Source organism: Crocuta crocuta, unplaced genomic scaffold, assembly GCF_008692635.1.
Source record: "Crocuta crocuta isolate KB4526 unplaced genomic scaffold, BGI_CrCroc_1.0 scaffold139, whole genome shotgun sequence".
Taxonomy (NCBI): Eukaryota; Metazoa; Chordata; class Mammalia; order Carnivora; family Hyaenidae; genus Crocuta; species Crocuta crocuta.
Genome location: NW_027533258.1, coordinates 1,594,366 through 1,613,384, shown reverse-complemented (window position 1 = coordinate 1,613,384; position 19,019 = coordinate 1,594,366). Strand labels below are relative to the sequence as shown.

General features: G+C 55.0%; 1 protein-coding gene across 1 annotated transcript in view; it reads left to right on the top strand.

Annotated features, from left to right (window-relative positions):
- TOP3A (DNA topoisomerase III alpha) overlaps positions 1-17,855 on the top strand; it is a 28,016-nt gene extending 10,161 nt beyond the window's left edge. The window contains exons 9-19 of the mRNA XM_077746902.1: positions 1,538-1,612; positions 2,878-2,960; positions 3,974-4,181; positions 6,217-6,402; positions 6,598-6,727; positions 9,113-9,226; positions 9,339-9,504; positions 10,426-10,569; positions 13,492-13,614; positions 14,557-15,197; positions 16,560-17,855. Of these exons, the coding sequence (XP_077603028.1) occupies positions 1,538-1,612; positions 2,878-2,960; positions 3,974-4,181; positions 6,217-6,402; positions 6,598-6,727; positions 9,113-9,226; positions 9,339-9,504; positions 10,426-10,569; positions 13,492-13,614; positions 14,557-15,197; positions 16,560-16,738 (2,049 nt within the window). The 3' untranslated portion in view covers positions 16,739-17,855. The remainder of the gene's footprint in view (positions 1-1,537; positions 1,613-2,877; positions 2,961-3,973; positions 4,182-6,216; positions 6,403-6,597; positions 6,728-9,112; positions 9,227-9,338; positions 9,505-10,425; positions 10,570-13,491; positions 13,615-14,556; positions 15,198-16,559) is intronic.
- The last annotated feature ends 1,164 nt before the right edge of the window (positions 17,856-19,019 follow it).

Sequence of the window (19,019 nt, the reverse complement as noted above, 5' to 3'; positions counted from 1 at the left end):
ATGTGAAACCAAAGGAGCTGTAGGCCTTTCAGATAAAGTCAGAAATTTTGAGAAATACATAGCTGAAAGCTCTTCCTGAAGTAGAATGCTGTCAGCAGAGATCAGTCAGGACCCTCTAGACCAGCCTAGAACAGTAGACTCCTAGAGCTGGAAGGGGTTTGGGCAGCGTCTGCTCCAGCTCCCTCCTCCACTGGTTACACAAGATCTAGAAAGACAAAAGTCACAAACAAGCACGTCAATTTCATCCACAGGCAAATGCCAGGAAGGAAAAGTAGGGGGAAGGAACAGAGAGCAGCCTGGGGGGGGCCAAGGAGGGGACCGTTCTAGGTGTGGTGGTCACGGAAGGCCTCTCGGGGCCACATTTGCGTGAGGGCCAGAGTGAGCAGCAGGAGGCAGCCGGCCACAGCAGAGTGGGGGCAGCATGTGTCAGCAGAGGGCGTGGCGCATCAGGGGACCGCAGGCCGGTCGGTGGCCGAGTTGCGACCCTCATACTGATTGATTCCCTACCTTGTGATGCCGGCTTTAACGGGCGGCCGCACTCAGTGGTGCCTCAGTGAACCTCCGAGATCCCTACCTGTTGAGTTGTGCTCCCGGCTGCAGCGCCCTGCAGGTTTATTATGGATTTGGTCGCAGGGGATGATAACTAGGGAGCACCGGCTCCAGTGCCAGACACACTTTGTTATACTCTTCTGTTTGGTCCCGATAGTGCCCGTGAAGGCAACGATCCTGTCCCCACTCTACAGATGAGGCAGGGAGAGTGAAGTAACTCATGTGCAGACAGAGGTAGTAAGGGGCACAGCCCGGCTGGATCCCGCTGTACCTGACTCCAGCTCCTCTGCAGGCCGCCCCGCCTCCACGAGCCTCTGTGACCACGGCTCCGCCCTCTGACCCTGGAAGTCCCGGAACTTCCTGGCATGTCTTTGACGCTGCACAGTTAACCTGTTCAGTAGAGGAACACGCCTGTCCGCTGCAGTGTGGGGTGGGAAAACAGCAAGGTGGAGCCTCTGAGCTGCTTGTAGACAGACCAGGGGCCCACTGGATTTGCAGAGAGAAATTTGGATTTTGATACGCACGTATCGTCATCAGCAAATCCCTTAGGTTGAGTTCTTTGTCCGTTTAAAACAGTCTCCTCAGAGTGTGAAGTTGGTCTTAAGATTGGGTCTCCCAGCTCGTAGTGTATAATTTCTCCAACTTCTAGTTCGGTATTATCCTGAAGTTTTAAAATGTAACACTGTGCACGTGTAGATGGGAAACAGTACTTAGGCGATGCGTAGGCTGGTGTATCTCCTAGGCTCCGGGAGGCACCTCAGGGCCTGTAAAGTCGCCTCCTAAAGCCTTTTTGAGGCTTTGAGTGGGAAGGTGGCGAGGTCTCCACCACCCCGGGGGCTTCAAGCCGACCTCACTCGAGGCGCCCTCACGGCTGGGGCCCGGGCTCACGGTGGGTGTCACCCAGAGTGGTGAGCAAAGGCTCCCGCAGGAAAGCTAGAGAAGGAGCTCGAACAGGTTAATGTAGCCTCTGCTTTTCCTGACTTTCCAGGATCCCAGGGCAACCGTGGTGGAGGTCAAGTCTAAGGCAAAGAGCAAGTGGAGGCCTCAAGCGTTGGACACCGTGGTATGTTCCAGATGACTGCGCCGGGTGCTCAGGCGCCCTGATTGCCTGGTGCTGGGACCAGGTTTCTCCAGCAGACGGTGGCCGGTGGCAGGAAGCATCGCCCTTCATAGGGCCACGTGGGAAAGCACTTGGGAAGAACAGAGACCCCAAAACAGAGCCTGCTTGGTCTTTTCATGCTTTTTTAAGTTAATAAATGCAACATAGCTGTTTTGTGTGGGGTTCAGTAAACAAAGAGGAAGACACATCACCCGTCACCTTGCCCTCCTTACGTAACCTCTGATACACTCTCAGTGTCCCCTCTTCCTGTTTTTTTTATACATGTAATTTTTACATTGTTGGAATTAGAATAGCTTGTTTTTTCCACCTGAGGATTTTTTTTTACCATGTGCATAATCTGTGTAAACATTTTTTAAAATCTGCATCAAGAACCTACCTTAAAAGAGGGTTTGTGAAGTTTTTAGACCCAGGAAGAAGCACCCTTCTAGACACGGGTTGGAGTTAACTACTTTGGGGGCACCCCTTCCCAGTCACCACCACCAATCAGGATAATCCAGGGTACAGTTGCCGTCAGCGTTCACTCTGGAGGTTGAACAAACAGGCTAAGAAATGTATGGGGCCTGGTAGGCAGTGTGGTCTTTATCCTGGTGTGGCCCAGTGTGTGCGTGTGTGCGTGCGATCTGTAGGGATGATGGGGGGAGGGTTACTGTCCTTTGCAGGCGTAAGCGTCTTGTTCCTCACTGGCTAAATAGGCTTTGACATATGGCCGCCAACACTGATGGAACGTGAAGTGACGTGACCAGGGGGAAGGACGGTCGATTATCTCCCAGGAGTTCTTGAAGAATGGTGGTCATCATCCAGAAGTTAGTAGGGCTCCATTGGTTTTCCCAAAGTGCGGTTCCCAGACTGCCTGTATTAGAATCTGTACATTGACTTGCTGGTTAAACGCAAAATAAAACAAAACAAACAGATGTCTGGCCTCTATCCCAGCCCCCTTCTGTCAGAATCCTTAGTGCTCAGGGCCCAGGAATCTCTTCTCTTCCCAGGCATTCTTGCCTCTGTGCATCAGAGCCTGAGAACCACGGGGTTGGGATATGGCTCTGCCTGGCAGGTCCGGAAAGCTTTCTTTGCTACGGGCTTTCTCCCTCTGTGTGACAGCGGCTGGGGTGACAGTGGCCAGACATTTGTGAAGACGAGTTGTGTGGCTGTGTTGTGCCCTCTGACTCCCACACTGCACCCTAACTTGCCTTGTGGACACATTTTAACAGGAGCTTGAGAAGCTGGCTTCTCGAAAGTTGAGGATAAATGCTAAAGACACCATGAGGATTGCCGAAAAGCTCTACACTCAAGGGTAAATATCTGGGAGTAGAATTCGGTGCATCTTTGTCAGGGCGAAATATTTTATTTAGTTTTGTTTTAAAGATTTTATTTTTAGGTGATCTGTATACTCAACATGGGGCTCAAACTCACAATCTGAGTCCAGGGGTTATGTGCTCCTCCCACGGAGCCAGCCAGGCACCCCTGGGTGAAAGTATTTTAGAGCTATGGCTAAATACAAACTGTCTAGGTATCACCTGAGCTCCGAAGTAGAAGAATTTTGACGTTGCCTTTTCTGATAAGGAAAAGAGCCCGTTGAGTGACTTCACATCTCAGCTTGACCTCTCGGCAGTCTCTCCCAGGGCCTTGACAGGCGTCAGACTGCACCTTTGGTAGTCGTTTGCCATTGTAAATCATCCCACCTCAGGGCTGGTGAACACCCCAGAGCCCTCCAATGACAGTGCAGTCCACGCTGACCAGCGTGGCAGCCACTCGCCACAGGTGACTATCAGGCACTTGAAATTTGGGTCGTGTGAATTGGGACTTGACATAAGAATAATATATGCGGTGGGTTTCAAAGACTTGTATGAAAAAAAGGATGTAAATGATGTCTTTAATACTGTTTATGTGGCTAATAAACAGTTGTAAATTACATGTAGGGTCCACATGATGACTTATTAGGCAGCATTACTCTTTCTATGCTTGACAAACATTCGTAGACACACTCTCTGTTGCTGCTGTCGAGGCCGTGGGGGTCACTGGCATAGATCGGGCCAGGGCTGTGTCCCGGCCACACAACGGCAGGCAGGCTGAGCCTACTGTGTCCCCGCCTGTGCTGCCCCTTCCATTTATCTTGTGGCTTCTTGGGGCATCTCCGCAAGACAGCCTGCTGTTTGTCACCCCATCGGGGGGTCCCATCTGAGAACTTGCCTTCGGTTCGAGCTCAGAAGGGACATTGCAGGTGCCACCAGGTGTTTTCAGTCTAATTCAGTTGTTTCTAGAGCAATTCTAGCGATTTCTTTTTCTGTGTGTTTGCCTTTGTTTTAGGTACATCAGCTATCCTCGGACTGAGACAAACATTTTCCCCAAAGACTTGAATCTGACGGTGCTAGTAGAGCAGCAGACCGCGGATCCGCGCTGGGGGGCCTTTGCCCAGAGCATTCTAGAGCGGGGCGGCCCCACTCCGCGCAACGGGAACAAGACTGACCAAGCTCACCCCCCCATCCACCCCACCAAATACACCAGCAGCTTGCAGGTTGGTTTCCCTGACTACTGCCTCCTGGAACCCGGGGGGAGGTGAGGGGTTAGCAGCACTAGAATTTACCCTGTGGGCTCTTACTTGAGGAACTGGGTGATATTTAAATATGTCTCCATTTCTGCAAGGAGATGTCAGTGTCCGAAGTCTCCTGCCTCAGCATTCTGCTGGCATCCATGAGTCCCCGCCCCCCAGAGTGGGCTCCACTGTCCAGCCCCCTTCCCACGCTGTCAGACCCCCTGTGGCTTTGCCGAGCACCCCGACTCGGGTAGGCCCGTGCACGACCTCCACAGAGCCACCCACAGAATTGCTTGGCCTTCTTGGTGCCTCATTAACTGGAAGAATCTGTCCCCCCATCCTCCCCAGATTGGATCAGTTTCCGTTGCCGCCCTGGCACTTGGACGCTCTGACACCAGCCTCTTGTCTTGGGTCCAGTGGCCGCAGGGCCTTCGGGCAGCCCTGACGTGTGTCTCACCTCCTATCCTTCCTCAGCTGGAGAATGAGCTCACGAGGGCCCTGAGGGTTAGGCTTGTGTGACAGATGCAGGCTCATTGCAGAGCTAAGCCAAGTTCAGTCTCTGTTTCCTTCTTTTATTAACACATACTGTTCTCTGGTCTTAAATGTAATATGCATTTGTTTTAGACAGTTAAGAAAATTCAAAAGTATAAGGAAGAAAAAAATTTGCCGTTTCCTCGTATGCTAAAATTCATTTTAATAAATGTTCATTTTTGAGAGAGAGTGTGTGACAGAGAAGAGGCAGGGGTGGGGGGGCAGGATCTGAAGCAGGCTCTGTGCTGACAGCAGAGAGAGCCCAGTGGGGGCTCGAACTCAAACTGAGATCATGACCTGAGCTGAAGTGAACACTCAACCAATGCTAAGCTACCCAGGCGCCCCTGAAATATTTTAACGTATGATATTTAATGATTGCATAGCTATACCATATATATATACATATATATATGTATTTTTTTTTTTTTGCCTAACCTGTTTTGGTTTGTTTTTTACTTTTTGGGGTTTTTTTGGGTTATTTTTGAGAGAGAGAGAGAGTGCATGTGCGCACACAAGCAGGGGAGGGGCACAGAGAAAAAGAGAATCTGAAGCAGGCTTCAGGTTTTGAGCTGGTAATACAGAGCCCAACATGGGGCTTGAACCCACGAACCGCAAGGTCATGGCTCATGACCTGAGCCAAAGTCGGATTGCCAACCAACTGAGCCACCCAGGTGCCCCTGCAAAATCAGTTTTTTATGATGAAGTCGCTTTCAACTTTTTGAGACATGATAACAGTTAATACTTGGCGTAGGTATCTTTGTGGACCTCTCACTTCCTTTGGGTATATTCTTAGAAGGAGAATTGCTGGCTAGGAGTACGAGCATCTTATGGGCTTTGACGGATTGAGCCTCACTCAGTCCTTGATTGCTTCATTGGTACAAAGTCTCCTGAACCCTGTGAACATGGTGGTCTGGGTCTGCTGGCTGTAACTTTACTGTGTCTTATACACAAGGGACCGCTTGTTAACTTTTTTTGAAATTTTTTTTTTATTTCTGAGAGAGAGACAGCACGAGCAGGGGAGGGTCAAAGAGAGAGAGAGAGACACAAAATCTGAAACAGGCTCCAGGCTCTGAGCTGGCAGTCAGCGCAGAGCCTGACGCGAGGCTCGAACCCACGAACCGTGAGATCATGACCTGAGCCAAAGTTGGACACTTAACCGACTGAGCCACCCAGGCGCCCCATCTCTTGTTAACTTCTGTGCTTTACCTTGTTTCCTCCCTTGGTGGGGTTTAGGTCAAAAGAAGCACTTCTCAGTTGGGAGGGTAAGATGCCTTCCTTGCTTACCTTGATTAGGCCGCTGAGGGTTGTGCCTATGCCCACAGCACACAGCAGGCTTGCCCGGCGCTCTGTGCTGCGCGGGGGCTCTGGGAGCCGCAGGCCTGTTCGCGCAGGACTTCAGGCCTCAGCCCGGTCACACCCGTGATGCCGCCATCCCTGAGATGTTATTCTCTGGAGGGAGTCTCAGACTCTTTTCTTCTCTTCCTAGGGAGATGAGCAGCGACTGTACGAGTTCATTGTTCGCCACTTCCTGGCTTGCTGCTCCCAGGATGCTCAGGGCCAGGAGACCACTGTGGAGATAGACATCGCTCAGGAGCGCTTCGTGGCCCATGGCCTCATGATTCTGGCCCGAAACTACCTGGATGTGTACCCGTATGACCACTGGAGTGACAAGGTACTAAAGCATGGGCCCAGTCAGAGGCCAGAGTCCACGTCGCACCCCATGGGCCTCATGGAAAGGGGAAGACGGCCATGTTCCCGACCCCAGTGCCGACTGATGGAGCAGGGCCGCGTTCTTTGGAATGCAGATTGTCTTTTGCCTCAGCACCAGCCAGAATGATCTGACTGCCGCTTCTGCTGCTCTCTGTAGACCCTCCCTGTCTACGAGAGAGGCTCCCGCTTTCAGCCCAGCACTGTGGAGATGGTGGACGGGGAGACCAGCCCACCCCAGCTGCTCACCGAGGCCGACCTCATCGCCCTCATGGAAAAGCATGGCATCGGTCAGTAACTTTGCTGTCCTGGTAGCTGGCGGCTGCTGTGCGCTCCGTGCGGGCCAGGCAGTGTCTCTTCCGGTCTTTGCCATAGCTCTAACGTGGCTGCAATATTCTCGACACCCTTTGTAGCCAAAGTGAGAGGCTTAGAGAAGTTAAGAACCTTGGTCTGAGTAAGTCAGCACCCGATGCTCTTAACCACTGCCCTCCAGCAGCCGAATAAGGACATCGATGTGTCCCAGGGCTCGGGGCTGTGCACGGGGAGCTCCCTGGCCAGGTCCTGTCCGTGGCCTCAGGATATCGGGCCCACACAGGGATTTGCTTTTGTTTTGAATAAGGTGCCAACATCAAAGGCTTGAGAGATTCCACATAAAAAAATCCATGTCTTCATCCTGCGAGGTGTCAGGAGGTCTGGAAGCCCGTGCCTTAGCTCCCGTGAGGAAGCGGTTGGTTGAACCGGGGTGGTGGCCATCCCTTGCCCCGTGCTCACACTTGGCTCTGCGCGCCGCTCATTACCTGCCAGGTCCCCGTGGAGTCCGAGTGGATGGAAGGGGAAGCGGAGCTCCCTGGGCGTGTCCCTGGGGCCCAGCCGCCTCGCTGCGGCTGCATGCTGAGCTTTGTAGTCCTGGGACTTCGGGAGGAATGCCCTCCTGGAGGCCTGTGGCCGTCGCTTGTACTTTCAGCAGGGCTTACAGGGTGAGCAGAGTCGCTTCACCATCAGGGAGGCTCCCACAGCTACACGTTGGTCCAGGCCCTGGGGACGCATGAATAAGGCCAGGTCGTACCATGCCCCCAGGGGCTCATCTATCAGGAGGAAGAAATCACAGCAGCACCTGGGTCCACCGCAATGGGCTCTGGCAGGGAGAGGGCAGGGGCCTTAAACCTCATAGGAGGAGTCCCCGGTGAGTGAAGGCAAGCCGGGCACAGGAGTCATCTGCAGGGAGACGAAGGCTCCGGGAAGCACACGGCGCTGTGACGGGGTGCAGAGGGTGCGCGGGGAAGGTGAGGCTGGAGGTGCTTGGAGCCTGACCGCGGGCCTGGTGCACGTGGCGTGCAGGCTTGGCTGTTGGCCTGTGGCTAGCAGGGGGCCATTTAAGATTTCTGAGGAAAGGAGCAAAGATTTATTTTTTATTTTTATTTATTTTGAGAGCAAGTGCAGGAGGGGCAGAGAGGGAAGGAGAGAGAGAATCTCAAGGAGGCTCTGCACTGTCAGTGGGGAGCCTGACACAGGGCTCGATGTCATAAACTGTGAGATCACGACCTGAGTGTTGAACCAACTGAGCCACCCAGGTGCTCAAGAGAGCTGTGTTTTTAAAAACCGCTACCAGCTTTATTGAGGCATAATTCACGTACCACACACTTGACCGATGTAAGACGTACAAGTCAGTGTTCAGTATAGTCACAAAAGCGTGCAACCCTCCCCACAATGAAACCGAGAACGTTCTCATTGCCTCAGAAAGAAACGCGGTACCCAGGAGCGGCCACACCGCACCCCCGTTCCCTCCAGCCCCTCCGGCCCCGGGTAGCCACTCATCTTTCTGACTCGACAGACGTGCCTGGTTTACACACTTTGTGTACATAGAACGTTACGGCATGTGGCCTTTTGTGACTGGCTTCTTCCAGTTCGCGTGTTCTCGGGCTCATCCACGTGACATGAGTCGGTACGTCTCCCCTGCCCCTTGGCTGGCACCGCCCCGTTGTGCGGCTGCACCACCATTTTATCTGTCCCTCGGTTGGTGGACTTTCGGGTCTTTCCCGTTTGTTGCAGTGCACACTCGTGTACAGGTTTGCGTGTGGGCGTGTTTTCCGATCTCTGGGGTAGCTCCCTGGCAGTAGAGTTGCTGGCTCCTGTGGTAACTCTGCATTCACCTGTGAGGAGGTTCTGGACCGTTTGCTGCGGGGGCTGCACCGGTTTACACTTGGAGCAATGCTTGAAGCTTGAGGTTTCTCCGTGCCCTTGCACGGAGGTTATCGGTGCTATTTGGCTATACCCACCCAAGCCGGCGTGAAGTGGTACCTCTGTGGTTTTGGTTTGCATTTCTCTGATGACAGAGCTACATTTGCAGAGATCCCTTAGGCCATGACACAGAGAACGGGTTGGGTGGAGGAAGCAGCCAGAAACGAGGAGACCAGGCACACGTACTGACGCGGATGGCGTGCTGGGGCCTCCACCCGGGGCTCTGCCGCGTGGAGCAGAGGAGAAAGACGCGCGTTTCGAAGCTCACATCGACAGCTTAAGTGAGGAAGCAGATGTGAGGGAGAGGTGTGGTTTCTGCGTGGGCCGGATGCGAAGGGAGGGGTCTTACCGAGAATAGAAGTCCAGGCAGAGGAAGGTGCCCATGGGACACGGTGAGAGCGTCCGCATTACCCCGAGTAACCGGGACTGGCTTTCAGGTACTGATGCCACTCACGCGGAGCACATCGAGACGATCAAAGCCCGGATGTACGTCGGGCTCACACCGGACAAGCGATTTCTCCCCGGGCATCTGGGCATGGGGCTGGTGGAAGGTGAGGAGGAGCAGCTTGCGGGGAGCGGGGAGGGGGGTTTTGGCAGAGCTGGGTAACTGAAGTCCCCGAGGGTGTCGCCCGGGGCCACGCGGGACACCTCTTTCCCCCGCAGGCTACGACTCCATGGGCTATGAGATGTCCAAGCCCAACCTGCGGGCTGAGCTGGAGGCTGATCTGAAGCTGATCTGCGAGGGGAAGAAGGACAAGTTGGTGGTTCTGAGGCAGCAAGTCCAGAAATACAAGCAGGTTTTCATTGAAGCGGTCGCCAAAGCTAAGAAGTGAGTCTGGATCCTGCTTATTGTGCACGCGACCGTAACTTCTCCCTGGGCAGTGAGGGCGGGTAGGGGGTGACATGGCAGTCACCGGGCGCTGTGCCTCGTGAGGTGTGTGCTGCGGGTTGTTAGATGTCCTCGGGCCAGTTCGTCCCAGCTGGTGGCGTGCCTGGCTGGGCTGTCCACACGCTATCCTTCCCCTTCAGGCTTTCCTCCCGAGTTTTCTCCTTCCCGTAGAGCTTTGTCAGTGTAGAAGCAGTAACCAGAAAGGTCTGGTCCAGTCACTCCGGGCTGCTGGCTCCAGAGATGCCATCCTCTTGATTTCAGTTGTCCTGAGTTAACAGGCGGCACAGCCGTGTGGCCGTAAACCTGGTGCTGGTGTGTGACACGTTTGTTCTGCGGAGTTCTGGAGGTGGCCCCCGGTAGCAGCGAGCGTGTGTGTTGTTAGAGACAAACACGCTTCCTGCCCCGTGCGAGCTCGGAAAGGAGCTCGGAAAAGAAGCAGATGGACCGGGGTACCCAGCAACCTCAGTCGGTAGACCGTGTGACCCGTGATCTCAGGATTGAGTTTGAGTCCCAAGTTAGGTTTAGAGATTACTTAAACAAAAAGTTTTAAAAGAAAAAAAAGGAAAGGATGAGCTAGCTCAAATGTAAACCCAGGCAGACAGACACTTATTTCTGGAGTGGCTGTAAGGACCCTGCTGTGCAGTTTCATTTGACGTGGGGCTGCTGACGGGGCGGAAGTACCTGCCTGCAGCTGGATCACTCCTGGGGGCCGCCAGGGCCGCTCGGCCAACGTGCTCGGCCAACGTGCTCTGCCTGCCTCCGCTCTCCACATTAGGCCTGTGGCCAGCAGCCCGCCGCTTCCCCTGGCCACACTCAGGCGTGCGCACTAAAAAGATCGTAAATGTCTTGCTCTTTCTTCAGATTGGACGAGGCGTTATCCCAGTACTTTGGGGAAGGGGCAGAGGTGGCCCAGCAAGAAGCCATCTACCCAGCTATGCCAGAGCCCATCAAGAAGTGCCCGCAGTGCAACAAGGACATGGTCCTCAAGACCAAGAAGAGTGGCGGGTCAGTGCCAGACTTGTCCCCACCAGTGCTCGCCGGCACTCGCTGGGTTAACCAGACAGCCCCCTGTGGGGCCCTGTCGTTTCATTTCTGTGTCTTTCTTTTTTTCATTTATTTATTTACTTTTTTATTTTTTATTTTTTTTAAATGTTTTATTTATTTCTAGGAGAGAGAGAGAGAGACAGCGTGAGCAGGGGAGGGTCAGAGAGAGAGGGAGTCACAGACTGAAACAGGCTCCAGGCTCTGAGCTGGCAGTCAGCACAGAGCCCAATGCGGGGCTCGAACCCACAAACCGCGAGATCATGACCTAAGCGAAAGTCGGACGCTTAACCGACTAAGCCACCCAGGCGCCCCTATTTTTTCATTTATTTATTTTTAATGTTTATTTTTGAGAGAGAGGGAGGGAGACAGAGTGTGAGTCAGGGAGGCAGAGAGAGATGGAAACACAGAATCCAAAGCAGGCTCCAGGCTCCGAGCTGTCAGCACAGAGCCCGACGCAGGGTTTGAACCCACAGGCTGTGAGATCATGACCAGAGCCTAAGTCGGGTGGTTAACCAACTGAGCCCCCCAGGTGCCCCTCTGTGTCATTATTTAAAGGCAGGCCTGGGGCACCTGGAGGACTCAGTCAGTTAAGCCTCTGACTTTAGCTCAGGTCATGATCTCATGGTTCGTGGGTTTGAGCCCCGCATCAGGCTCTCTGCTGACAGCTGGCTCAGAGCCTGGAGCCTGTTTCAGATTCTGGGTCTCCCTCTCTCTCTCTGACCCTCCCCTGTTCATACTGTCTCTCTCTCTCTCAGAAATAATTAAAAATATTTTTTTAAAAAACAAAGGCAGCCCTGCTGCTGTGGCCCCTGGACTGGGTATTGGAGGTAGATTGGTAGCTGACAGGGACCTGGTCATGGAGATGTGACATGCTCTGGGATACAGAGGAGGCAGGGGATGATGGCAGGCTGCGTCCCTTGTGGTTCAGGCGCTGCCCACCTACCATGTGGAGGATGGTGGAAAAGCGGGAACTGAGGACCCCGTTGGGTCTGAGTTCGAATCCCACTTCTGCCACATACAAGTTGTGTGCCCCAGAGCAGGTTACTTAACTACTGAGCCCCAATTTTCCATAAACCTGGGGCAGCGGTGTCCCCTCTGGGAAGGGTGAGGATTTGGCGTAATGGGGCAGCAGCCTGGTAGTGCAGGGCCTGACATGTTAGAGACCCTCACCAGCACTGGTTTTCTTCTTCCGACTTTGGCTCTGATTTGGACCTGGACGTGCCACATCCCTTCTGAGTCTTAGCGCAGCAGCACAGGGGGGCAGCATATCGCGAGGCTTTCCAAGCTCTCCTGGCCGCTGGCAGGCATTCCCGGCAGGAGTAGGGAACAGAGATGGTGCCTGTCATTTATGATGTGCCATCCCTATGGTGGGCATGATACGTGGTCCTTGCCACATATTCTGGTCTTTGTAACCAAACAGCAGGGCGGTGTTTTTACCCCAGTTTTGTATGGGGTGAAGGCTGAGGCTTAGCAGGCTGAGGTGGCTTATCCTCAGCAGGTGGCCCTGGGGAGCAGGAAAGGCAGAATTTGATCCCAGGTCTTCACGGCCATTCATTCCTTCGCGCCCCCCCCCCGCCTTGGGCTGCAGCCTTGTGCCACCTCTGTGCTGCCATGTAAGCTGGTGGCATCCCCGACTACTGACCCAACAGTGACCTGGGTGAAGAGAAGGCCAGGCCGCTCTCAGAAACCAGAGGTTGGGGGGCACAGCCTGGCAGCAGGCAGCAGGTGCACACATACAAGCCAGTGCTAGTACATGGGGTATGGACTGCCTGCCACATGTGAATGCTTAGTAAGTGCTGTGCCGTTAACTCCTGAGTCGCCCGGGGAGGTCTAGGGATTGTCTGGTGGAATTTCCACCCCAGGGCTTATCTGACCGTTTCCATTTCTCAGTTTGTGGATTTGCTGTTTGAATAATTGGGGTTTGGTTGGTTTTCCCCTGGTCTGGTCATTCCCAGGCATGCTCAACGGACAACAAAAATTGTGCTCACATTGGCTAGTCCCGCCCCAAAGTTTCGTGGCTGGAAGCTGTAAGGAATTGTTGGCCAAGTGGCGCCTGGCTGGCTCAGTCGGAAGAGCACACAACTGTTGATCTTGGGTCGTGAGTTTGAACCTGACATTGGGTGTAGAAATTACTTAAATAAATAAGAACTTTGGAACAATGCAGTACAGGTGTCATGAGTGGAAGCTCTTTGATCAGACAGGTGGGGTTCTAGGCCCAGCTCCCCTACTCACCACGTGTGCATCATTGGGCAGGTGTCCAGACTGTTCCCTGCCTCAGTTTGCCCCACTGTAAACTGAGAGTGGTAATGGTCCCCATCAGAATTGGAGAAGCCAGGGAAGGTGTGAGTGCACACAGCCCGGCATCTGAGCAGAGCCCTCAGGTGTTGGTCTCACCATGGCCCGGGCTGGTCAGTGAGTTGTTTTTGTTTTAGTTTTATTTATTTATTTTGAGAGAGAGAGCGAGTGTGCGTGCAAGAGCGGGGTGGGGGTGGGGGAGGGGGACTAGAATCCCAAGCAGGCTCTGTACTGACTGTGCAGAACCCAGCTTGGGGTTCGACCCCATGAACTGTGAGATCAAGACCTGAGCCGAAACCAAGTCAGAAGCTTAACTGTCTGAGCCACCCAGGCGTCCCAGGTTGGTGTTTCTAAGTAGAAACCAGAGTCAGGAGTAGCTATTTCTTTTTTTCACGAAGATGGGAAATGCAGGCTAATTTTTCCCATTCAGTACCAGTGACTGCATAGCCATTTACGTATCTTTCAGAAAAAGGAGTATCTCCTTTAATCAACTGAAGGAAAGTCTGCCTGCCAGGCGGGCGACAGTCTAGGAGTGTTTATTCCTGTGGCCTGGTGGCTCCTGCCTGACCCTGCTTCCTCTGCCCGCAGGTTCTACCTCAGCTGTACGGGCTTCCCAGAATGCCGGTCGGCCATGTGGTTCCCCGACTCTGTGCTAGAGGCCAGCAGGGACGGGACTGTGTGTCCAGTTTGTCAGCCGCACCCTGTTTACAGGTGAGCCAGGCCCCTGAGTCAGCTGCAGGAGGGGCACTGGTGGGAGGAAGTCTCTAGGGCCCTGTATCCCGGGGCAGAGGGGGAGTCAGTGCGCTCAGCAGCAGCTGGGTTGATGGTCTGAAATCAGTGTGTCCCGTCCCTGCCGTGGTGGCTGGGCAGCCCAGGAGGAGCCCTCTGTGCATCTGAAGAACCACAAAAGCGCCCTTTCCTTGCCCTTTCGAGCTAGATTGCTGCCAAGGAGGGCATGGGGAGAATATTCGAGTGTCGGCCCTGGCTTCCAAGCTCCTCCCAAAGGCCCAGAGCCCTCGTGTGGACCCCTCACATGGTTAAAAATCATTGAGGGGCCCAAAGAGCTTTCCTTATGGGTTAAGCTCATCAATATTTACTATCTAAATTAAAGTGGAGGCATTTAAAAATATATGTATTAATTTTACAATGCGTGCGCTACATACCAATATAAATGGCACATTTTTACCTATTTCCAAAACAGACTGAAAAACCAAAACAAAAAACCCACAATGCATTGTTTTCCATCTCTCTAAGTCTAAGGTCTGGCTTGATAGGAGACCATTGGACTCTGGCCTCTGCTCCCAGGCAGCGGCTGGGCCGAGGCCTGGGCTGTAGCCTCAGGCGGAGTCCCATACGTCAGCTATCACTCAGTAGCCTTGTAACAAAACACCTTGAAAGGGCCCAGGAGCCTCCCCGGCCGAGAACTGCTGGTGTTCACAGGAAGTGAACCTTTCAGAGACCTGTATTTTGGTGATTAATTGGGGTCTTAGATTTCCTCCGCCCTCGTGACAACTGGAGGGGCTCACAGCAGTTGGCAGGTGCCTGGCATGGGCTTCTAGGGGCAAGGAGGGGCCCAGGGGGATGCAGCCCTTTTCGGACCAGAAGACTTGCAGCTGGGAGTTCATGCTTTTTCTCATCTTCTGGTCTCACTAGGTTGAAGTTAAAGTTTAAACGTGGCAGCCTTCCCCCGACCATGCCTCTGGAGTTCGTGGGCTGCATCGGAGGGTGTGATGAGAGCCTGATGGAGCTCCTGGACCTAAGATTCTCGCGGGGCAACCCCAGGGCCAGCCAGCCGGCCAGCCAGCCCTCGAACTACCTGCAGGCGAGCCAGTCCCTGAACAGAATCGGCAGCGCCCCCCGGGCCCTTCCACCACCTGCTGCCACTAGTGGAAGTGACTCTGTGACCTGCAACTGTGGCCAGGAGGCCGTGCTGCTCACCGTCCGGAAAGAGGGTCCCAACCAGGGCCGGCAGTTTTATAAGTGCAACAGTGGCGGCTGCAACTTCTTCCTGTGGGCTGACAGCAGCCCCCTGGACGCAGGGGGGCCCCCCTCGGCACCAAGACCCGCGGGCGGCTCGCCAGGACACCCGCCTGGCCCGGGGGACCGCCGGGGTGGGTCTAGCAGACCTGGCGATGACAGCAGTGGGGCCACGTCCTGCCTGTGCAGCCAGCCCACTGTCACACGGACTGTGCAGAAGGACGGGCCCAACAAGGGCCGCCAGTTCCACACGTGCGCCAAGCCGAGAGAGCAGCAGTGCGGCTTCTTCCAGTGGGCAGACGAGAACGTGGCCCCAGGTGAGGCGGGGCGAGTAGCGGGGACGCGGCCCCCGAGCCAGGCCAGGGCTCCGCTGAGGTTTGCATTCGCACGGTGGTCTCCACCTCCCAGAGCAGGGGTGGCCCAGGGCGGGGCGGCGCTGGGGGCCGGCAGGTGCGCGCCGTCTCTCTGCCAGATTCAAGGCCGGCTGCGGCTAACAGCTGCCCGTGGAGCACATGGCGCCGTGCTAGGTACGCTGTCCGTGTGTCTTCCGTCCCCGTCAGCTCAGCAGTGCCGACAGCGGTACACGTGAGGCAGCTGAGGCCCAGTGAGTGAACCGCCTCCCCTTGGGGCCGCACAGCAATGCAGCGCGAGGCCGGCCGGACCGCTCGGCCCCGCACTCCTCCAGCCTCTGTCGGCTCCTTGTCTTCCGCTGTGGGGCCTGGCCCTGGGGCGTCTAGGAGCCTGCCCAGGGGTACACGGCTTGGGCCCAGTAACTGGCTCTGGTGAGAATCGCCACCCAGACGTTGGAGCAAGGCAGATCACGCTCCGGGGGCACTTGAAAGGGGTCCCCGCCCACCCCAGTGCGCGGCAGAAGCTTAGCAGGTACCCGAGAAGAGCCGAGACCTGTTGTTGGACAGAACTGCTCCCAAAGCCTGCCTGGCCGTAGAACCTTGAACAAGGGGCCCGGCCTCACAGCCTCAGTTTCCTCAGTAAGATGGGCACTTGCCTACCTTTCTTAGGGTGCTTCTCTCATAAAAGAGTTCAGTTAGGCTTAGACTGAGATTCTAACACACATCGCCAGTTCTGCTCGTACAGAAGAGCCGAGAAGGCTTGGGAAGGCGCAGGGCCGGCTACCAGTGCTGGAGGGGGCTGGAGACAGCCACTGCCGTGACAGACTCGGGCTCAAAGTGTGTGAGAGGTGCTCCGGGAAGTGGTGTCTGATCCCTTGTCCTGGGTGACACAGGGCAGAGTCCAAACCAAGAGGCCCATTTGAGGGCTGGAAGGCTCCAGAACTGTATTTCCTTGCACGGATGGTGAGGAGCGGGTTGTTGCTCACGGGCCTGCTGGGTCTTGCTGCTTCTCCATGCGACCTCAGGCCAGTTGGCAGGATGTCACTTCTGTAAAGAGGACATACGTGAAGTGACAATAGCGCCCTCCTTCTCAGGGTAGTGATGGCGGGCCAAGGCCTTGAAGGGCACAGTGTCCTTTAGGGAGTGGTGTTGGGGCAGCGGAAGGTGGGGACACGCTGTGTGTGGCGAGTAGGAAGGGGGCCTGGCCTGTGGGTGGACGTGACCGTACAACGGCTGGAGGGGCGCCCTCTGCCCAGGGCTGGGCCCTGTTTTTCTGGATGCTTCTGTGTGACTGTTCCGAACTCAGCCTTCCCCTGACTCTTCCCACAGGGAGTTTTGGAGCCCAGACCTGGCCGAGAGGCGGAGGCCGAGCCCAGGGGCCAGAGGCCAGAAGCAAAAGAGCCCGGGCCACTGGCACAGACACGGGGTCCACGGCCAAGAAACCCCGGAAATGCAGCGTTTGCCACCAGCCTGGACACACCCGTCCCTTCTGCCCTCAGAACACATGAGGCAGGGGAGGGGAGAGAGGGCCACGTCCTCACACCTGCCCCTTTCGTCTCAGGAATAAGCTGTAAGCTGTTTCTCTCGGACCAGGCTGCCCTTCGCTGCCCTGGAGGCTTTGAGGAAAGTGGTGGCTTTTGGAGTCTCGCCGCACGTGTCGTGCTCGGGCCTCGGGATCCGACCACTGGCGAGAAGCCCGTCCCTGGCGGGCAGGGGCCCTCCCCTGGGCTGCTGGTGGCCGGTGCCGCGGAGCATTTGCCAGCGGCGTTGGTGCGGCCACGCCGTGGCTCCTGCCCTCTGGAAAGTCCCCTCAAGGGACCTGCACTCCCAGTGCAGGCTCCAGGCAGCCTGGAAGGGGCCGCGCCCGCAGACATGCGGAGAAGGGAATGGAAGCGGCTGTTGTTCTAAAATTGTGTCTGCAGAAGCCACTTCGGCCAGGACGCCCCACAGCTCACGTGCCTTAATAAAGAATTCTGTCCCTCTGTCGTGGGTGTGGTACAGTGTCCCGTGGGCGGTGGCGGAAGCGGCAGACATAGACGCCAGCCGGTGCTCAAGGGACGTCTCGCCAATCTCTGGCCCTCTGCGCCTCTCCTCCTGCCCTGGCCCTCCCTGTCTGCATGGCAGGCAGCGAGCCCGCCTGCTCCTAGCCCCACAACCAGCTTGCGCCGCAGATCAGAGAGATGATAGGAGATTCCAGCTGCTTCCATACTTTGCAGAGGTAGCCGTGTCCCTGGTCCATCTTTAGAAAACCCTGTGAATGATACATAACCATATAGCTTTCTTTCAGTGGTTAGAAGATAAGCAGAGATGGGGTGTGAGTTGCCCAGAGTCGCATTGCCAGTGGTTGATGAAGTGAGCCGTCCTTGGGTCTTGGCCTCTTGGCCCTGTGCCATCAGTTAGACCCGCAGCTCTGTTCCCTGTCTGCATAGCAGCAGCGAACGGCCTGTAAGTGCAGCGGACGGTCCTGAGTTGCTCTTGGGGCATCTGAATGGTGGGGTGGGTCACGGCCCTGCCCTTGTGTTTTATGTCCCTCCCCCCAGCCCGCAGCAAAGCCAATCTACCTCCTGTCTGTATGGTTTTACCTATGCTGAACACTTCTTATAAACGGAATCACAGAGCATGCAATTCTCTGCGTCTGGCTTCTTTTGGCCTAGCATGTTGTCTGCCAGGGCCATCCACAAGCGCGTCAGTACTCGTGACTGAGTGACATTCTGTTGCGTGGATGAACCACACTGTGTCTGTCCGGTCAGAAGTTGGTGGACATTTGATTTGTTTCCACATTTTGGCTATTGTGATTAGCACTGCTATAAGCTCAGGTACAAGGTGTGAACATCTTGGGGCACCTGGGTGGCTCAGTTAGTTAAGCATCAACTCTTGATTTCCGGTCAAGCCCTGATCTCAGGGTTGTGAGTTCGAGCCCCACGTTGGGCTCTGCCCTGGGCATGAAGCCTACCTAAAAAAAAAAAAAGTGACCACCTGTTCTCAGTTCTTTGGGGCACACACCTGGGACTAGACCTACTGGCTCTCATGGGAATTCTCTGTAACCACCGAACGTTTTTCCAGAACAGCTGCCCTCCCTTCTACATTCCCACCAACAACGCACAGGTGGGTTCACATCCTCACCAGCGCATATTTTCTGCGCTGGTGCAGGATGTGAATCCTTCTGATTATTGTTTCATTACCCATCCTAATGGGTGTGAAGCGTTACAGTGGTTTTAAAGTGCATTTTCTAAACGACATTGACATTGAGCATCTTTTTCATGTGCTTACTGGCCACTTGTGTATCTTTGGAGAAATGTCTATTCAAGTCTTTCTCCCATTTCTCACTTGGGTTGTCTTGTGGTTGAGTCATAGGAGCTCCTTATAGACTCTAGATTTTACACGTGGATCTGTGGATTTCAGTCCTTCCACAGGCAACTCCCGTGTGTGCCAAGACCAAATGCCACTGGGTGGGACTGTACCCAGGTCAGACCTGGCTCGGGTCCAGACTCCACCAGTCTGCGGTGCCTTCCTGGGCTTGTGCCCTAACTGCCGGCCTGAGCGGCCTCGTCTGTAACGGGACGGTATTCACCTGGGGGCTCTGGCGGAAGGTCACAGCCAGGCCCGACTGCAGTGAGAACATCACTAACAGAACCTTGGGGAAAGTGAGGGGGTTCCAGGTCTCGTGATGGCCTGCTCAGGCTGGCAGCATTCAGGTGGTGAGAACTTGATCTGTCTCCTTCTGATCCTGGAAAGGTTTGAATCGCTCCGTGGGCCCCCTCGTACAGCTTAGGCAGCATAGGACCGAGG